This window comes from Gobius niger (genome assembly GCF_951799975.1).
Source record: "Gobius niger genome assembly, chromosome: 24".
NCBI lineage: Eukaryota > Metazoa > Chordata > Actinopteri > Gobiiformes > Gobiidae > Gobius > Gobius niger.
Genome location: NC_136875.1, coordinates 11726172 through 11745472, shown reverse-complemented (window position 1 = coordinate 11745472; position 19301 = coordinate 11726172). Strand labels below are relative to the sequence as shown.

Below are 19301 nucleotides of genomic sequence, written 5' to 3'. Positions count from 1 at the left end.
CCTACAAAACTGATCGGAACCTTTGCTGTCATGTTGTTGCTGCGTTTTTGTCACATTTTTGATGCATTTTTGTCTCTTTTTTTGGCATGTTTTTGCACACATTTTTGTCACTTTTTTTGTTGAGTTTTCATCGAGTTTTTGTCACTTTTGCATCACTTTTTTTCATTTCTTTTTTGCAGTGTTTATCACATTTGTCACTTTTTCTTGCTTTGCTCTATACCAGGGGTGTCCAAAGTGCGGCCCGGGGGCCAAATGCGGCCCTCAGACCAATTTTTGCCTTCTTGCTGAATCGGGACACATCATCAGAGATAGTCCTTTTTCTTTGAAATGTAATAACTTCACACAATTCTAACCTAACAACTAACCTTTTGCTGTGAGACAGAGCTGGCATGAAGGTTTTGAGCAGAAATAAAGGTGTGGGGCACAATTTAAACCTCTGCTAGTCAAAGGTTTTGCGGCACTAACCACCGATCTATGGCCCTTCACCCTGTGTACGCTTCAATATGCGGCCCCACAGGAAAAAAGCTTGGACACCCCTGCTCTATACTGTCACTTTTTTGTTGCGTTTCAACCTCGCCTTTTAGCTTTCAGATTTGGGTAAAGCCAAACTGGAGAAAATGCGCTCAGACGTTAAGAAATGAAATATGTGCAGATTTTTTTCAGTGTTTGCGGCATTAGAATTTAGTATTCGCATTAAAAACATAAGCTCTGACTTCTGCCTGTGTAAACCCTGTGGATCTGTTCACAAACGTAACATCCGATCTGGCTCTTGCAACATTTCCAGCCAGACTCTAGCATTCGCTTTACTTCTTATCATTTGACGTATTTACCGCTCTTACCGTCAAAGCCAATCGAGAATTTCCCAAGTAACATTTCTCTTTGCGCACTTCCTTATTTATTCAGGCTCTATTTACTCTATAGATCTGCTGCTCATTGTTCGTTTGTAAATCCACCATGTTCTGTTCACGCACCTTCTGTATATTCAGAGTTTAGCTCATTTTGACAAATCTTTTCCCCCTTATATTATGTTTAAGCTTGAGTTCATTGAGGTCTCCATGGCAGGGGCGGACTGGGACTGAAAAACAGCCCTGGACTCTGACCAGCCTGGCCCAAATTAACGTAATTGTGACACTTCCACAAATACATGTTTTAACCTTTTACCACCCGCCTAAAGCAAATGCATGCTGTCCTCTTTTGGCTGTGTAACACCTCATTTGAAAGCTAAGACCCACAAAACTGACCTTTTTCCTCACGCTGTTGCCGTGTTGTGTCACCTTTTGTATATTTCTTTTTTCTTTTCTTTTTTTTTTCACATTTTTGTAGAATTTTTGTCACATTTTGTTGAGTTTTTGTTACATTTTTGTCACATTTTTGTTGAGTTTTTGTCACATTTTTGTCACATTTTTGTTGAGTTTTTGTCACATTTTTGTCACATTTTTGTTGAGTTTTTGTCACATTTTTGTTGAATTTTTTTCACATTTTTGTTGAGTTTCTGTCACTTTTTTGTTGAGTTTTTGTCACTTTTTTGTTGAGTTTTTGCTACATTTTTGTTGAATTTTTTTCACATTTTTGTTGAGTTTTTGCTACATTTCAGTTAAATTTTAGTCACTTTTTTGTTGAGTTTTTCTTCCATTTTTGTGTGTTTTTGTCACATTTTTGTTAAATTTTTCATTATTTTTTCTATCATTTTTTGTTGTGTTTTTTTGTCCGTGTTTTTCTCATGTTTTCATCCTTTTTCTCGCTATTTTGATGCTTTTCTATTTAGCTTTTAGATTTGGGTAAAGCGTGATTGAGGCGGGACTAGTGGCCCTCGAGCCAGTGGCCCTTCTGTGCTCTTCCAGAATGGACACATGGCCAGTCCGCCGCTGCTCCATGGTAACGCAGGATAACAGAGAGCTCTCCTAGGACTTGCTATAGGCAGAAACGGGTCTGTATCTATCGCTAAAAGTTTGAAGTTACACAATTGAACCAAACTCTCTTTTTGTCCAGCAGCTCCTCCAAACACAGGGGAAGTTTTAAGCCTTCATACTCTTAAAGGGACTGTACGGAGTTTAAAAATGTTAAAATGATGTATTTTCCTCCCCTACATGTTCCAGTAATAATGTGTAGAATGAGCTCAGACCTGTTCACCACAACTGCCTCTAAAATCCTGCACTGTCACTCAGAAAAGTGTTCATTCCAAAGTGCCGTCATGCACGAGCTTAATATAGAAGCTGCAGTTACACGTATGACCTGAGGTGGCAGTAGTGAGTATAACATGTCAAACTTGCATCTAGCCCAGGGGTGCCCAAAGTGCAACTCTTAGTCACTTTTGCGCTGCAGCGAACTCCACTCACTCCCACCATCTGATTTGACTTTAGGTAGTTATTCTCAAAACATTGGCCACAAAAGGTCCAATTGGAACGATTGAGTGGAAGAGTGAGAATGATCTTTTATATTGCACCGAAGAAAATACCGAGTTTGTGCTTCCTTTCACTGACAATTATCCATCCATCCAGTTTCTTCCACTTGTCCGTTTCCGGGTCGTGGGGGAAGCCGTTAAAGCTGCCCGAATCACATTGCACCAGCCCCTATGGCTCCTCCTGCAGGTGGTGGGTCCACAGAAGGTCGGCCTCATGGCTCTAGCCGGGCCTGTTGGTCTCTCATGACGGGCTTCTGAACCGCTCTTTGTCTGACCCGTCACCTAGGACCTGTTTGTCCTGGGAGACCCTACAGGGGCACGAAGCCTCCGACAACAGAGCTCCAGGGTCATTCGGGCGCTCAAACCCCCCCACCACGTTAAGGTGGCGGTTCCAGGAGAGTCACTGACAATTAATCTGATTAAAACAACAGTTCCCCAAAGGCACCAGCAGAGGTCATCATTGCACCTATACAATGACCCTGTATTTAGCTACAATATATGGATCACCTTTTATGCTGCAGTTTGCAAATTTAACCAACCAAACTGGCTTGTAAGTATGTGTTGTGTGAGTAAGTTGTTGGTAGCGGTCAGAGGGATCACTTCCCTCACTCTACCCCAGGGCAGCTGTGGCTATAATAATAGGTTGCCATCACCTGTGTAAAGCACTTTGTCAAAGGATCTGCTCACTTACTATTACATTGAACTTTGAATTTTATTAATTTTGTTCAGGGACAATGCACAAAAGACATTCGTTAAAAAATGTAAAGTGGTTAGCACTTGTGCTTCACAGCTAGAAGGTCCCGGGTTCGATTCCCACCAGGACGGGGCCTTTCTGTGTGGAGTTTGCATGTTCTCCCCGTGTCTGCGTAGGTTTCCTCCGGGTACTCCGGTTTCCCCCACCACTAAAAACATGTACAATAGGCCAGGATGAATGAGAATGTGTGTGACTCAATTGCACATGGGTGACGACGGATGGAAATTAACCCATGGCTACAATCTGGTGTGGCTTGTTTACATGCATGAGACCCATATATGTTCATTAAAGGGATGTTTCAGGATTTTTGACATAGGGCCTCATTTCCTAGTTATCCAGAGTGTTGCTGATTTCTGAAGATTTTTTTTTGTTGTTCCTGCAGTTCTTATATTTGAAGAGTTTCGTGGCGCTAGGCTAGTGCAAGGCTAGTGCATTTCTATGGTATCAGCTAGCCTGCATTAAAAACAGTGTGACCCGCTCCACAGAGCACCTGAGGCAAATCACTTATAACACCAGACTAACCATATAAATGTCTGTGTCCATAGAGTAATTTTAACCATTTTGCATTTAAAATAACTTATATTTGAGCAGCATCAGCTTCGTGGTTGTATAAGCTACGCAGCGGCGGAGTGATCTGCTAGAAAATAGTCCCTCAAAATACGATCATTCATGTGATGCAGGGTCAGTTATATTCCAAACATTACTCTATTGACACAGACATTTATATGGTTAGTCTGGTGTAATAAGTGATTTGCCTCAGGTGCACTGTGGAGCGGGTCACACTGTTTTTAATGCAGGCTAGCTGATACCATAGAAATGCGCTAGCCGTGCATTAGCCTAGTGCCAGGTAACTCTTCAAATATAAGAACTGCATGAACTACAAAAAAAAAAATCTCCAGGAATCAGCAACACTCTGGATAACTAGGAAATGAGGCCCTATGTCAAAAATCCTGAAATATCCCTTTAATACTTACCTTCTGAATAGTAAATACTAATGATGCATAATTTATAACTGTGATATGTGTGTCACAACCTGTCTTTGGTTAAAGTCAAAGTCCGAAAACAGAGCAGTTTGTTTTTTTCTTTCCCTTATTGCTCAACCTTCAGCTGTTCGCCGCAGATCGAAGTGCGCGGTTTTCTCATTTCTGCGCCGATGCTTGGAAATGTGAGCTCTATAAATACTACGTCGTGCACTTACAAGTGAAAATTGAGCAATGTGTGAAATTTCAAACGCGTTGCTCACTCGTTCTTGGGTTTTAAATGGTTGCACAACTTCGCCATAGCGCAGGAAGGTGTGAGTGTTCGGCTCCGGACCGTTTGATCGAGGAGGGTTTGACTTTCCTTTCATGTCACACGTGTGATGCAACACTTGAAACCCCCAAGTCTCCGATTTGTCAATGAACACGCAGTCATTCAGGGAGACAGACGCTGGTTTAGATTTAGTGCCGCGATAAACACCTCTTCATTCATCTTTTCCAGCTCATCGGGTCGCTGATACACTTCGAATGTAAGACCAAAAAAACACACATCTGATTGATTGATTTTGACTTCCAGGATAATCTAAGATAGTAATCTAATCTGAACCGAAAGTCATTGTTTTAAGGATTTTAAATGATCAGTAATTTGCTTTATTGAAGACATGTTGTGTTATTTTTGATTTGGTTCAAGGTGAGTTTGAGAAAAAGATTGTTTTTTTACTCATTTAGATGTTTTTATTTTGAGAGTGACTTTTGTTAAAGGCACTGACACCTGACTTTGTTCTGTCCTCCTTAAGTATCTTGTAAACTCGGACATTTGTGGGAAAATACCGACATTTTAGAACATTTGTGTCAATTCCATGAAGTTTCGGAGTCGTTTTCTATCGTTTCGGTGAAAAATGACCCTGCAAGTTGTGAAATGTGCCGATAAACTCGTTCCTGTGAAGAACTGGGATTCTGCAAATACGAAAGTTAATGAGTATTTTATTTGAGTGGCTTCCTCTTGGAACCTTTAAGTCAAATACCTCGCGTGCATTTGTACTTTTGATAACTTTTGGATTATTGGATGTGGTGATGCGGTGTTGGGGAGAATACTTTGAAATTGTATTAGTTACTGAATACTGAATACTTGCCTTAAAATGTAATTTGTAGTTCAGTTCAGTTTATTACGATTATACAGTAAAAACATGTACACATTCATTCATAGATGATAATGCACATTATGCATGTATAAAGGTGACGCCCTTGACGCTTATATATGGGGCCCAAGATAAGACACAATATTAAAAACACAAACATACATTCATAACATGAGATACATATTACCTTAAAATACCTATTACCTACCGACTAACCTTACCTACTCAAATTTAAAACTACCTTACCTTACTTTTACTAGCTTAGATATGCATCAGTTTTACATTAAAAAGGGTACATATTATATGCTTACACACACTAGTACACATTACTATCAGACATAAGTTACCTAAGTCTTGTTAGGGGTCATCAGCTGGGGTGTACTGTAATTTCCTAGAAGCTTGATTTTTAATTTCTTTTTAAAAATGGCCAGAGATGTTACTGTTGGTGTTCAGTTCGTTAAAAACTTGTGGGCCTTTACACGCCATACTAAAGCTTGTGCACTGTGCTCTTATTTTTCCCTTTAAGAGGGTTTTATGTCTTGTGGCGTAGTCATGAGCAGGTGCAGAGGTTGGGATGTAATGTGTTCTGTTACTTTGTCTAGTCAGAGTATTGTATTCTGAATACTTTGAATACTTTGACTACGATTATTGGAACACCTGTTTATCAACTCACATACCATTAATTAGGAACTCAAAAAACAGATCACAGCATCATGTGCAGTATTTTATTTTAGGAGGAAAAACAGGTCAACATTAAAAGTTCTTTTTTAATGTTGTGCAAAATGGAGCTAAAATGTAATGATTGAGCTCAGGCATCTATTCTCTTGATAACGAAGTGTCTACGAGGCCGTGGGACGGTCCCGGCTACAAACTGTATGTTTGATGTGGACAATCTCTAACTGGTAAAGGTTAAGGCCAGGAGTTGGAAAAAGACTAAGTTTAGAAACAGGGCAACAGGGTTACAGATAGGACTATATAACGATGTGACTTTTTAATCAAGTTTGTCAAATAACTAATCATTTATTTTATCTCTCAAACCAACACAGGTGCAGAAAATGAACCACAAACATATGAGATGTTCAAGAAAACCCATGGGTGTTTTCTGCACGTCTTATACATTATCATAAGGAGAGGCATAATGAAGTTCGGGAATGTGACGTCATATCGCTAAGCATTATGGGATTAGCAGCCATTGTAAACTAATGGAGATTTTAAAAGTTAAAATACTGGAGTTATTGTTCACATTAAAACACTCGGAGACCACAGTGTGTTAGATGTATTTACCAGCAGTATCTCAGCAGCTAACAGAGTCGTTCCACTGGTTTTTTTCTCCACTTTTTATACTGTTTTTAGCTAATGTTAGTCTATGGAAATGTATGCAAACAGCTGCAAAGATGGCGGATCTCCATGGTAACTGTGGACATTCCCGAACTCTATAGCAAAAACAATGTGTCGCCCTCAGACACTGCCTATTTGGAAAGTAACTGTATTCTAAATACTCTCAAATGAAAGTAACTTCCAGAATACAGTTCCTCAAAATGAGTGTTCTAACTCCGTATTCTAAAATGTAAATACATGTATTTAGCTTCTCCCCGACACTGCTCTCGGGTTTTAAAATTCAAAGACAATGACAATAGTAGTTTATTTCGCCTTTCACGCACACGCCATCGGGGCTTCCGTACTTTTGCTGTTTACATCAAACGAGCTGGAATTTCCCCGTTTCACCACTTCCGCCTGCCACAGATCGCTGAGGCCGAACGAGGCACCAAGGTACCGCTTAAACCCCGCTCCTCCCGCTCACATCCCCCCCGTAACCCCGGCTGCGCTCTGCCTCCCCGCGGCTCTCACACCGGGCTCGCTCCGCCGCGGACCCACCGCCTTAAATCCCGCTTCCGCGCTGTCTTTGCGGGTTAGCTTTAGCCCCGAGCTAACGAGGATGCTGCTAATTTGCATGACAACAGCGAAAACTAATATTAGCCTCCTCCAGCCAATCAAGGTGCCATCAGGAGCGGGCTGTGCGGGCGCCGGGTCGCCGTCCCTCGGATGTATTTCCCGGTCGCACTGAACGATTGGAACATTTCTTTTGTTTGTTTAGCATTCCTTTAGCCGCGTTAGCCCCGTCTTGTTGTTCTCCGGGAGGTTAGCAGCAGCTGTGGAGTTTGATATTGTTGCTTTTGTTGTCTGCGCTCACTGGCAAAGCCTCCCCAGTTTGGCATTTGTGCGGGCATTGATCATTTAAGGTAAGATCTGTCGCTCCTTGTGTCTAAAAGCGAACGTGTAAGCGGTGAAACATGTCATAGAAGTGGCTTTTAAAGCGATATTGTCTTGTTGTTTACGTCAAATGTGGCTTTGCACGTACGCGGCTCCCTCCTCTTATTATATTAGCGATCACAGACTCGTGCACCCCTCAATAAAACCGTATTACACGCTTAATATGCACTATATTGATATTGCTTTTTTATGTGTAGTGACTCGTGCACGCATTGAAGCAAAGTTAATCTTTATTTTAAATGTTTAGCGCAGATATGATTGAATTCTGCACAGAGTAAATAGTTCATGTATTGTGAACATTCAAGTTTACCCAATAAACATGGGCCTGACTTGTAATCAAAACAAAAAGTGAAAATGAAAATGGACTTTTATAGTTTTGTCTTATCTGTGTGATCTTGAGTGATATTTGAAATAATAATGATATAGTGCTTTAACTTGAGTGAACTGGATGGATGGAGGAAGCATGAACTTGTAGGCATTTATTTGGAATAATACGTTATTGTAATCAGTGTAACTAAAATATTTAGTCTCAAGTTTAGTCAAAGTGATATTTCTGTTGACTAAAATTGGACTAAAGCTAAGTTTAAAGTTTTTCATGAGACTAAAACTGTGTTTTAGTAAAATAAGACAAAATAAAAATGAAAAGGAGAGACTGAAATCATCCAAACTTCTATTGACCGTTTGAAAGGGCCTCATGTAAAGGAGCAGCTCCATGAAGCAGAGGAACAAGATTAAATATGATTATAATGAATATTGTAAATGCAAAATCGACTAAAAAGTCTAAAGACTAAAGTCTTTGCAATTGTAGTCGATTAAAACTAGACTAAAGTTGAATTACATTTTCATCAAAACACTAAAACTAAATTAAAATATGTTCAATGTTAACACTGATTGTAAAAGATGTAGAACAATATCTAAAACATAATCTGTATCTCAAAGTGAAGCTGTAGCCGGAGGGAAAATTCCTCCATCCCTCCCTGATCATTATTTCCATTTGTTTTGATATTATGTTTATTTTATTGTATTTATTTGACAGGGACATGTACAGGAGCATTAATCAGCATATGAAAAGATGCTTTGTACCAGACTTTAGCTCTCGGAGATAATTTCCATCTGCAATCAACGAGACAGACAACTGCAAAACACTACAAGAAGCATAAAACAATACAGCTCAGAATGTTTACAGACAGTATTTACATTTTATTGAAATAAATTTTAAAAAAGTGCATTTTATCAAAGGAAAAACTTGATCCTCCATAGTCTATACCCATCCCGACCCTTCTCAGATGTAAAATGTAGTTGTTGCTTTTCTTTAATGCTTTAATGTTTGAGTTCCCAGAAAATGTTGTTTCAGACTCAGGCCAAATCGTTTTAAGTCTTTGCATAGTTTTATTGCAGAGTTTGTTTAATTCTGAGATAGTTTTAAGAGAAAATGCCGTTTTGGTTCGTTTTGACTGTTGTTGTTCTGACTCTGATCAGAGGTTCATTACACAAACCTTTTTAGGGGTGGAGGTGCCGCATTCTAAACAATCTTTAATAGTAACTTTAGATTTGGCCGACTTAACTATTTTCAAAATTGATCAGGTCAGTTTCTTGTTTCTAAATTGTGTAATTTATACAGAGAAAAATTGTTTTTTGTTTTGTTTTAATTTAATTTCAAGTATAAATTTGACTTTAATGCCTATAAAATTCGAGTGCCTAGTCTTAAATGTTGTTATTCCAGGTCTTGAAAAGGCCTTAAAAAGTCTTGACTTTCACTTTGCAAACTGTGCAGGAACCTTATACTGGATAAGCAGAAGGATCGTGTTTGTAAAAGCTTTGTAAAGCAAATGTAGCTAATTCACTTTTTAAATAGTTTATTCCTTAAAGGAGCTGTACCTGATTTTACTTCAAGAAATGGAATGAAAATAATTTTATCCTCCTTTGGTGGAATGTAAACTCAAACACTTGTGGGGAAAACGGCACCAAATTATGAAACATTTTTCATTTTTTTCATCAATTTCATGAACATTTTAGTGAAAGTGGCCCTGCAAAGTGTGAAATGTGCCTGTGAACTTGTCCCTGTAAATAATTTGGATGCTACAAAATACATTAGGAAAGTTACGAATGAGTTTGGCCACAACTAACATTTTAAATTCATTGTTTGCAATAAAAAAAATCAGGTCTAGGGCCTTTAAGTTTTGTTGGTTTGCATAAATATAAGGCTGTCACAGTGGAGGATTGATTGTGGTTGATTTTTGATAGTAAGTGTTGCACTTTGAATCTTTTTTGAATCTTTGAATTAAAGCTGCGTGACACAATGTTGCAGGATTAAAGCAGTACTAAGTAACGTGTTTACCTTAATAAATCCTTTTCGTAGTCCCTGTGGGGGTAATACAAGTGTTTATGGGATGACTGGAGGGTCTTTCATCTCCCCCTGGTGTCTCTGGCCAGAAAACCATGTTTGCAACTTGACTGCCCCCGGTCCGGAGAAAGCAATACACACTAATGGAATCACGAAGAAGAAGCTAACAGGCTAACGGGCAAAGCTAACTGCGGGCTAGCGTCACTTTAAACAGCATTTACAGCCAAGTTTGAGTGAAAAAAAATATTTCCATTGTGTAATTGGATGCACAGTAACCCTCTGTCCCTTCGCCTTTCCTGCCAGTGTAGTATTTACTCTCCAAGACATTTAATAAGTTAAAAAATCGTAACTTGCTACTACACCTGCAGTTGCGCTTATGGCCTCTAGAGGGAAGAGTTACTAAGTACTGCTTTAACTCTCTCACATCACAGCAACAAGGTCCTAGGTTTGATTCCCGGGCCTTCCTGTGTCTGTGCAGGTTTTCTCCACCTGCCCTGGCTTCCCCTTAGGATTATAAACCTGCACTGCTCACACTGACTTTAACTTTTTTGTTACAGTCTGGTTACGTTATTTACTGTTTATATGTTTTGTCCTTAGTACTCATTGTATATAAGATGCCACTATTTGCTATTTAAATTTGCACCCTGAGAGTTTCTAAGAGCTGAATGTAACAAGTACATTTCTCCATTGTGAGATCAATAAAGGCTTATCTTATCTTAGCTCCAAAACATGTAAAATAGGTCCTCCTGGCAAGAGATTCTGAAAACTCAATGGGACTTTTCTGGCTAAATTAAAGTCATGAAAGATCAATTGTCCAAACCTCAGCTGTAAATCCACATAGACCTGGTTAATAAGTTTATCACAGTTTCTCTAATTCAACCCCACATTAGTTTTATGCTTTTAGATCTCGAAGTTACTTTTGCCTTTTAGGTTTTTAAGCAGAATATTTGTTTTTAACGTCCCCCGTAACCACGTATAGTGTTTCTTTGTGTCGCTATATTTATAACAAGCTCAACCAGAAATGTCAGTTTGACCGACTGTCGAGTGGACTGGCTGGTATAAAGTGTGACTTTCTCTGTGCAGGCTTAATATATGATAACTGATTCCAGTGGTGGAAAGTAGCAAAGTAAAAAGTACAAATTATTGGTACTTTTACTTAAGTACATGTTATGATGAATACTTTTTGCTTTTACTTCACTACATTTTTAAATTGCTTTAAAAGTAGAAGTATTTTATTTTCAAAGTGACCTCAACGATGAACTGGCTTAGTCTTAGTTTAGACTTGGTTTAGTGCAGGGGTGTCCAAAGTGCGGCCCGCGGGCCAAATGTGGCCCTCAGACCAATTTTTGGTGGCCCTCAGGCTGCTTGCTGAATCGGTTCACATTATCAGAGATGGTTCTTTTTAATTAATATGTAATAATTCTACACAATTCTAACCCAGCAACTAACATTTTATTGTGAGACAGAGCTGGCATTAAGGTTTTAAGCATAAATAAAGGCATGAGGCACAATTTAAACCTCTGCTACTCGAAGGTTTCGTGGAACTAACCACCGACCCATGGCCCTTTACCCCGTGTACGCTCCAATATGTGGCCCCCCATGAAAAAAGTTTGGACACCCCTGGTTTAGTGGTTTACTCCTTTAGACCTGGTCAAAACCTGGTTTAGACCTAGCTTAGTCCGGGTTTTCAACTGATTTAGCTCCTGTTTTTGACCCGAGTTAGTGGTTTATTCGCTTAGACCTGGTTTGAGTCAAATAATAAAAACAAAAATCCTGCACATTAAACTCTTACACTTTTTCTTAAGTAAACATTTTTTCAGATTTACTTTTACTTAGGTACATGTTTGGTCCTGTATCTGTACTTTTACTTCAGTAAGAATATTGAGTACTTCTTCCTCCACTGACTGATTCCCAGGATCTTATATTACAAGTTTGATTAAATAATTTCTTCAATATGTTTAGTTAAATATGTTAAACAGATGTGTGTCTCAACAAATGGACTGCTTTGCAAATATTACATTTGTCTGAACTTTAAATGAATATGCAATAGTTCTTTTCAGGATTAATATCAGACTAACTACACAGACTTTGGTAAACTGTCATCTCTGCTACTTGAGTAAGGATGTATAAATCGGGGCCATTTGACAGGAATTAACGTCCGCTTTCATAATTGACTTTTTCCTGGTAATGGTTCTGGTTCTTCCCTTTGCATCCTGTTAGCTTTGCGTATGTCAATTTGTTTTGAAAGTTCAACTACTGCTTTGAATTGTGCTGTAGATTCTCATTAACTTTCCCCCTAACTCTTGGTCACCTATTGACAGGAAATATGTTGTTTGTTTTATAATTTAAAAAACATCAAACTGAAGTAGCCTGTGAATGAAATATATGCTTTTTCCTCCAGTAAATTTTGTGATTGTGTTCCCCATTGTGTTTGCAGTTGCGTGGAGCGGGCGATGTGCAGACAGTGAGCCGTGGCCATGGAGGGGAAGGGTCCGTACCGCATCTATGACCCCGGCGGGAGCGACCCCAAAGAGCAGAGCTACAGGCAGCTGCTGGAGGAGAACAGCATGCTGCGCGAGAGGATGAAGGGCCTCAAGAGCTTAGGTGAGGGTCACGCGCACTGGTGAGGCCTTTGCACTCAGACACCGGTGTTTTAAAAACGTGCCCGGGATGAAACACTGAGGGCGGTGAGGGGTGGACTTTATGTAAAACTGTAGACTCTGAGATGAGTTCAAAGTCATGTCGTTTATGAACTTGTTCTTGTGGCCAGAGGTGCTGCAGTTGTGGAGTAGAAAGGCCGAGAAGAACATGGGGTAAAGGACACATCCCTGAGGAGAGCCAGTGCTGACCATGGTGGCTCAGTGTTTAGCGCTTGTGCCAAGGGTCGGTAAGACGCCTGATTTAAGATACCGATACCTGAACTATACTTATTTTGATACCTATGCAAATATTTATCATAATATTTGTCATTAGGATCAAGAACCATAAAACGGAAAAATAATGTTAATGTTAAAAGACTATTTCTTCTAGATTTGTATTTATTTGAGCTGAAACTACCGAGTAACTTTCTTTTAGTGCTGGTCGATAAATTGAATTCATTCATGCTGATTTGGAAAATGGTTAAATCGTAAAATCGAGTCAATTTAATCAATTTATCAGCATTTCAGTCGCTCCTTAGACTTTCTGACGATCTGCTGCTTCACAAAGGCCAATGTGTTGTGTTTAAAGAGGACAGTGGAGTTTCTGCTCCTGTGCCTTTCTCTCACTCTGCTCTGAGCGACCATTTAACTCCGCCCCTTTCCCTTGAGTCTCCATGGAGACCGTTGTCAATCACAGCAGAGGCATGAAGACGATAAAACGAAAACACTTTTGAAAACTCCATGGCTTATTAAGAGGTTTTACTTTTGAGAGCAGACGAGGAATATAAAAAAAATAAAATAAAGTGTTGTTTTGTTAATGTGCCTAATTGTAGCAACATTGTGAAATATTGATGAGCAGTTTTCTTCATATGAAAGATCAGGAGACTTTTTAAAGTTCGTTTCAAATGAAATCGTAATTGTCATTTTATTTTTGGGCCATGTTAGTCCGGGAGCCAGACCCCCCCTCAGGCACATTTTTGCTCCCTTTTCCAAACTAGTATCTTTGAATAGAGTATACCCTGGGTCATTACCAGTGGGGACCCCCCATTGCAACTCGGCCCCGGGACCCAAAAAACACTTTAACCGGACGGCTTCAGATGGAACTTTGTGATTCTCTCCAAAGTAGTGCTGTGGTCACATACAGAGTCACAGATTAATGAAATTGAGAACAAAGAAAGCTGACATGATGAGGAACAAAGGAATATGACTTGGGCTTTAGCTTTTCCCTTTTCCATATATTAAACTATATATCTACAAAAATGCTAAATTAATGTCATATAGATAAGAAAAGCACTTCACAAATGAGTGCATTATTGTCTTTTGTGTTTATCTTTACCTTTTCAAATATAATACATTAAATATTATTATATCTCCCAGCTCTACTTTCTTTAGTGCTGTTCTGGACCAACAGGCTCAAAACTCGGTGTCTGTTTTCTGATACCAGTAGTACCTACATTTTTTTTCCTTTTTTTTCTCCCCTAGTAGTATGTTATTAGCAAAAACATTTTTTTTTTTACCAATAACATACTGGCATAGTTTAATGGCCCTACTCTTCAAAATAAGAACGTCCTGGGATTGATTTCTGGACCCTGTCTGGCCTTTCTGTCCGGAACAGGTTCTCCTCGTGTGTGGGGTTTGTGTCAACCTAAAACATGTACAATATTTTAGTCCTCCAGCTAGGTGCCTGCTAGCCTGGCTCATGCCCTGGGTCTCTCTGTGCTACGTACAGGCTGCTTGAACAGCGTTGGAAGGATTGGGACAAAAGCAGAAGACAGATTAATCTACAGAGACAATAAAAAAAACAATGAACCTTGAGTCTAGTCATGAATGCGGATTCCAGTCTGTCAGTCCTTGATCCACCTTTAGAAAATAAAATGAATACTATTTTGCGAGAGCGTCTTTAATTATTGTGTGTAAAGTTTCAAGAAGGACCTGTTCATGTTTATGGCCTGGCTTGAGTGAGGCTCTGTATACACATTTTACGGTTGTGTTCTTTGTTTTGTGGTCAAAGGATCAGACATACGTTAATTAATTCTGTGTTGTAATGGAAAATTCCAGTTTCAGACTGGTCTGGCAAGGACGAGGAAAGACGACGTCATCGTGCCACCTCATCCAATCTGAGGACATCATTCTGTGACCTTATTCCCCTTCAGAGAAATCTATAAAAACGTCTGAGACCATTGTGAAGATGGCTGGTTATGTGTGTGTGTGTGTATATTTTTTAAATGTCCTGACAAACATGCTTTCTGTCGTTGTAGGGGACTTGCTGGAGGAGTCGCAGACAGAAGCGTCCCGCCTGAGGCAGAGAGTGGAGGAGCTGGTGCGGGACAACGAGGCTCTCAAGTCCAACAGCATCGCGGCCAGTCTGTGCACGGGGGGCGGGCCCATGCACACGGATGGACTGGGTACGGCATGTTTAGGTCTGACGCGCTACAGAATACAAGTGTCTAACCACAAACTTAGACCTTAGCAGTTCATTTATATCATCTGTCTTCTCTCACACGTTATGACTTCGGACATGTTTAGAATGTGCACAGTGGGGGAACTGAGTCTGTATATAATATATAATAATACAAATAAATATGTCAGTGTTGAACAGTGACAGCAGGGGGAGCTGAATATGCATGTTTAGCAGCTACAGTGGGGCAAAAAAGTATTTAGTCAGCCACCAATTGTGCAAGTTCTCCCACTTAAAATAATGACAGAGGTCTGTGATTTTCATCATAGGTACACTTCAACTGTGAGAGACAGAATGTGAAAAAAAAATAATCCAGGAATTCACATTGTAGGATTTTTAAAGAATGTATTTGTAAATTATGGTGGAAAATAAGTATTTGGTCACTTCAAACAAGGAAGATCTCTGGCTCTCACAGACCTGTAACTTCTTCTTTAAGAAGCTCTTCTGTCCTCCACTCGTTACCTGTATTAATGGCACCTGTTTGAACTGGTTATCTGTATAAAAGACACCTGTCCACAGCCTCAAACAGTCAGACTCCAAACTCCACTATGGCCAAGACCAAAGAGCTGTCGAAGGACGCCAGGAAAAGAATTGTAGACCTGCACCAGACTGGGAAGAGTGAATCTACAATAGGCAAGCAGCTTGGTGTGAAAAAATCAACTGTGGGAGCAATTATCAGAAAATGGAAGACATACAAGACCACTGATAATCTCCCTCGATCTGGGGCTCCACACAAGATCTCATCCCGTGGGGTCAAAATGATCATGAGAACGGTGAGCAAAAATCCCAGAACCACACGGGGGACCTGGTGAATGACCTGCAGAGAGCTGGGACCAAAGTAACAAAGGTTATCATCAGTAACACACTACAACGACAGGGAATCCCAGACGTGTCCCCCTGCTTAAGCCAGAGCATGTCCAGGCCCGTCTGAGGTTTGCCAGAGAACACATGGATGATACAGCAGAGGATTGGGAGAATGTCATGTGGTCAGATGAAACCAAAGTAGAACTTTGTGGTATAAACTCAACTCGTCGTGTTTGTTTGGAAGAAGAATACTGAGTTGCATCCCAAGAACACCATACCTACTGTGAAGCATGGGGGTGGAAACATCATGCTTTGGGGCTGTTTTTCTGCTAAGGAGACAGGACGACTGATCCGTGTTAAGGAAAGAATGAATGGGGCCATGTATCGTGAGATTTTGAGCCAAAACCTCCTTCCATCAGTGAGAGCTTTGAAGATGAAACGTGGCTGGGTCTTCCAGCATGACAATGATCCCAAACACACCGCCCGGGCAACGAAGGAGTGGCTCCGTAAGAAGCATCTGAAAGTCCTGGAGTGGCCTAGCCAGTCTCCAGACCTCAACCCCATAGAAAATCTGTGGAGGGAGTTGAAAGTTGCTCGGCGACAGCCCCAAAACATCACTGCTCTCGAGAAGATCTGCATGGAGGAATGGGCCAAAATACCAGCTACTGTGTGTGCAAACCTGGTACAGACCTATAGAAATCGTTTGACCTCTGTTATTGCCAACAAAGGTTATATTACAAAGTATTGAGTTGAATTTGTGTTATTGACCAAATACTTATTTTCCACCATAATTTACAAATAAATTCTTTAAAAATCCTACAATGTGAATTCCTGGATTTTTTTTTTTCCACATTCTGTCTCTCACAGTTGAAGTGTACCTATGATGAAAATTACAGACCTCTGTCATTATTTTAAGTGGGAGAACTTGCACAATTGGTGGCTGACTAAATACTTTTTTGCCCCACTGTAAATGTCTGTATTCATAGAGTAATTTTTGCATTTGAAATAACTTATAATTGAGCAGCATCAGCTTTGTGGTTGTATAAGCTACGCAGCGGCGGAGTGATCTGCTAGAAAGTAGTCCATGTGATGCAAGGTCAGTTATATTCCAAAAATTATTCCATGGACACAGACATTTATCTGGTTAGTCTGGTGTTATAAGTGATTTGCCTCAGGTGCTCTGAGGAGCGGGTCAGACTGTTTTTAATGCAGGCTAGCTGATACCATAGACATGCACTAGCCTTACACTAGCCTAGCGCCACGACACTCTTCAAATATAAGAACTGCATGAATTACAAAACATCTCCAGAAATCAGCAACACTCCGGATAACTAGGAAATGAGGCCCTATGTCAAAAATCCTGAAATATCCCTTTAATAAGCTTCATAAAGTCGTCGCTGAAATGGTTTAACAGTTTGTGAAGTCAAAACCATTTCTTTAACGGCATCGTGAAGCTCAAGCAAATGTCAAAAGTGCAAAGCGGCTGTTTTGAAGCATCTATTTCAACTTCTTTGTAGAAGACTAATCTACAATGTTAAAAGCCTCGAAATAAAAGAAAAACCAACACATACAAAAGCGTTTCCAAACTGTTTGTAGATTGTTTTCTTTATTGCGCAGCCGTTCTTCAAATCGAGCGGTCTCTCTTGTCATACTGAGCCCCCCTGAAGGCGGACTGCATCACCGATACCGAACACCTTTGGACTGATGTCATTAGTGGTTTCACAGAATAAAATCCCCGACTAAAAGGCTTTCCTAGAGGGACTTTTGTCACTTTATAGATCATCAGTGTCTAATATGCCGTCCATCCGTCCCCTCTTGTCTGTTTTCTAAAGACTTGTAGACATTTATAGACGTCGAACCTTTCCAAGTGTCATGGCATTAACTGCGCTTGTTTATTGCAGCTAAAGTGTGTCTCCACAACACCTCAGAGCAGAAGGACGACCAGACCATCTGTTTAGGGAAGACTCTGCAGCCGGAGAAGCCCATTGTGAGTCCGAAAGCTACTGAACACTCAACCATTAACCAGATCACTGTACTTAGATGAGACGTCTGCTCTGATCAACAGGAGGCCTTGTCAGAGTTCGAAGTGGTCAACATGGAGGGCAAGACGGCAGATGCCTTAACCGTACGTACTTCCAGAATACTTTCAGAGTACTTTCGACCCTTTTGGTTTCTCTTTGTTCATGGTGAGAATAATTAAGATTAGAAATATAGTCTGGGTAGAAAGATGCTGAGTTTGAGTTAATTCTTCTTCGGTAGAATTTTGGTTTGCACCCGGTTTAGCCATACTTTTTTTTAATCCAGTTTAGTCCTGATTGTATCTTTAATCTAGGTCTTGTGGTACTTGTAAGGTTCTATATTTTATGAGATGGTTCTTTTCAATCTGAATCTGAATTGGTTTTATTGCCGTGGTTATGAACAGGTTCACAACTAGGATTTTTTTTCGGTCAATCGTGCAACATGAAACGTATTACATTCACGAGTCTGTAACTTTTTGGGTCTTGTTATTCATGAGTCTGATGGCGGAGGGCAAAAAACTGTTCATGGCGGGAGGTATGGGTGGGAGTGGACCGTAGCCTCCTGCCTGAGGGGAGAGGGGTGTATAGTCCATGTCCAGAGTGAGAAGGGTCAGCTGTGATCCGACCCATATCGCTCCGGGTCCTGGAGGTGAACCGGTCCTGGAGAGACGGAGCTCAGAGCCGATCACCTTCTCAGCAGCAGCAGCACTGCAGTCGGTGCTGGTCCCGGCCTGTAGCGCCTCTGCTTTAGAGAGAAAGACTAAAGACAAGTAGCTGCGGCATCATTGCAAATACATGTTAAAATAGACATGCTCTAAATTAGACGATCCATCCATTTTCTTCCGCTTTATCCGGGGCCGGGTCGCGGGGGCAGCAGTCTCAGCAGAGATGCCCAGACTTCCCGATCCTCACACACCTCCTCCAGCTGTTCCGGGGGGGTCCCGAGGCAACACCAGGCCAGCTCGGAGACATAGTCCCACCAGCGTGTCCTGGGCCTTCCATGAGGCCTTGTCCCACTAGGTCAACCTCTCCTCGGCGTCTCCTCGGCCTCTCCTCGGCCTCTCCTCGGCCTCTCCTCGGCCTCTCCTCTGCCTCTCCTCTGCCTCTCCTCTACCTCTCCTCGGCGTCTCCTCGGCCTCTCCTCGGCCTCTCCTCTGCCTCTCCTCTGCCTCTCCTCGGCCTCTCCTCGGCCTCTCCTCGGCCTCTCCTCTACCTCTCCTCTGCCTCTCCTCTACCTCTCCTCGGCGTCTCCTCGGCCTCTCCTCGGCGTCTCCTCGGCCTCTCCTCGGCCTCTCCTCTACCTCTCCTCGGCCTCTCCTCGGCCTCTCCTCGGCCTCTCCTCGGCCTCTCCTCGGCCTCTCCTCGGCCTCTCCTCGGCCTCTCCTCGGCCTCTCCTCTGCCTCTCCTCGGCCTCTCCTCGGCCTCTCCTCTGCCTCTCCTCTGCCTCTCCTCGGCCTCTCCTCTGCCTCTCCTCTACCTCTCCTCGGCCTCTCCTC

At 41.2% G+C, this 19301-nt stretch overlaps 1 protein-coding gene across 11 annotated transcripts in view; it reads left to right on the top strand.

Annotated features, from left to right (window-relative positions):
• The window catches only part of tnip1 (TNFAIP3 interacting protein 1), a 46616-nt gene that overhangs the window by 5798 nt on the left and 21517 nt on the right, over positions 1-19301 (top strand). For 6 of the 11 annotated variants that reach the window (XM_079582303.1, XM_079582311.1, XM_079582307.1 and 3 more), the window contains exons 1-5: positions 6940-7041; positions 12324-12490; positions 14784-14945; positions 17689-17774; positions 17853-17912. In XM_079582303.1, coding sequence (XP_079438429.1) covers positions 12364-12490; positions 14784-14945; positions 17689-17774; positions 17853-17912 — 435 coding nt within the window. In that variant the 5' untranslated portion in view covers positions 6940-7041; positions 12324-12363. Of the gene's footprint in view, positions 1-4604; positions 4663-6939; positions 7042-7084; positions 7512-12323; positions 12491-14783; positions 14946-17688; positions 17775-17852; positions 17913-19301 lie in introns of those variants that run through there. The other 5 variants (XM_079582309.1, XM_079582308.1, XM_079582306.1 and 2 more) reach the window with 4 other exon arrangements.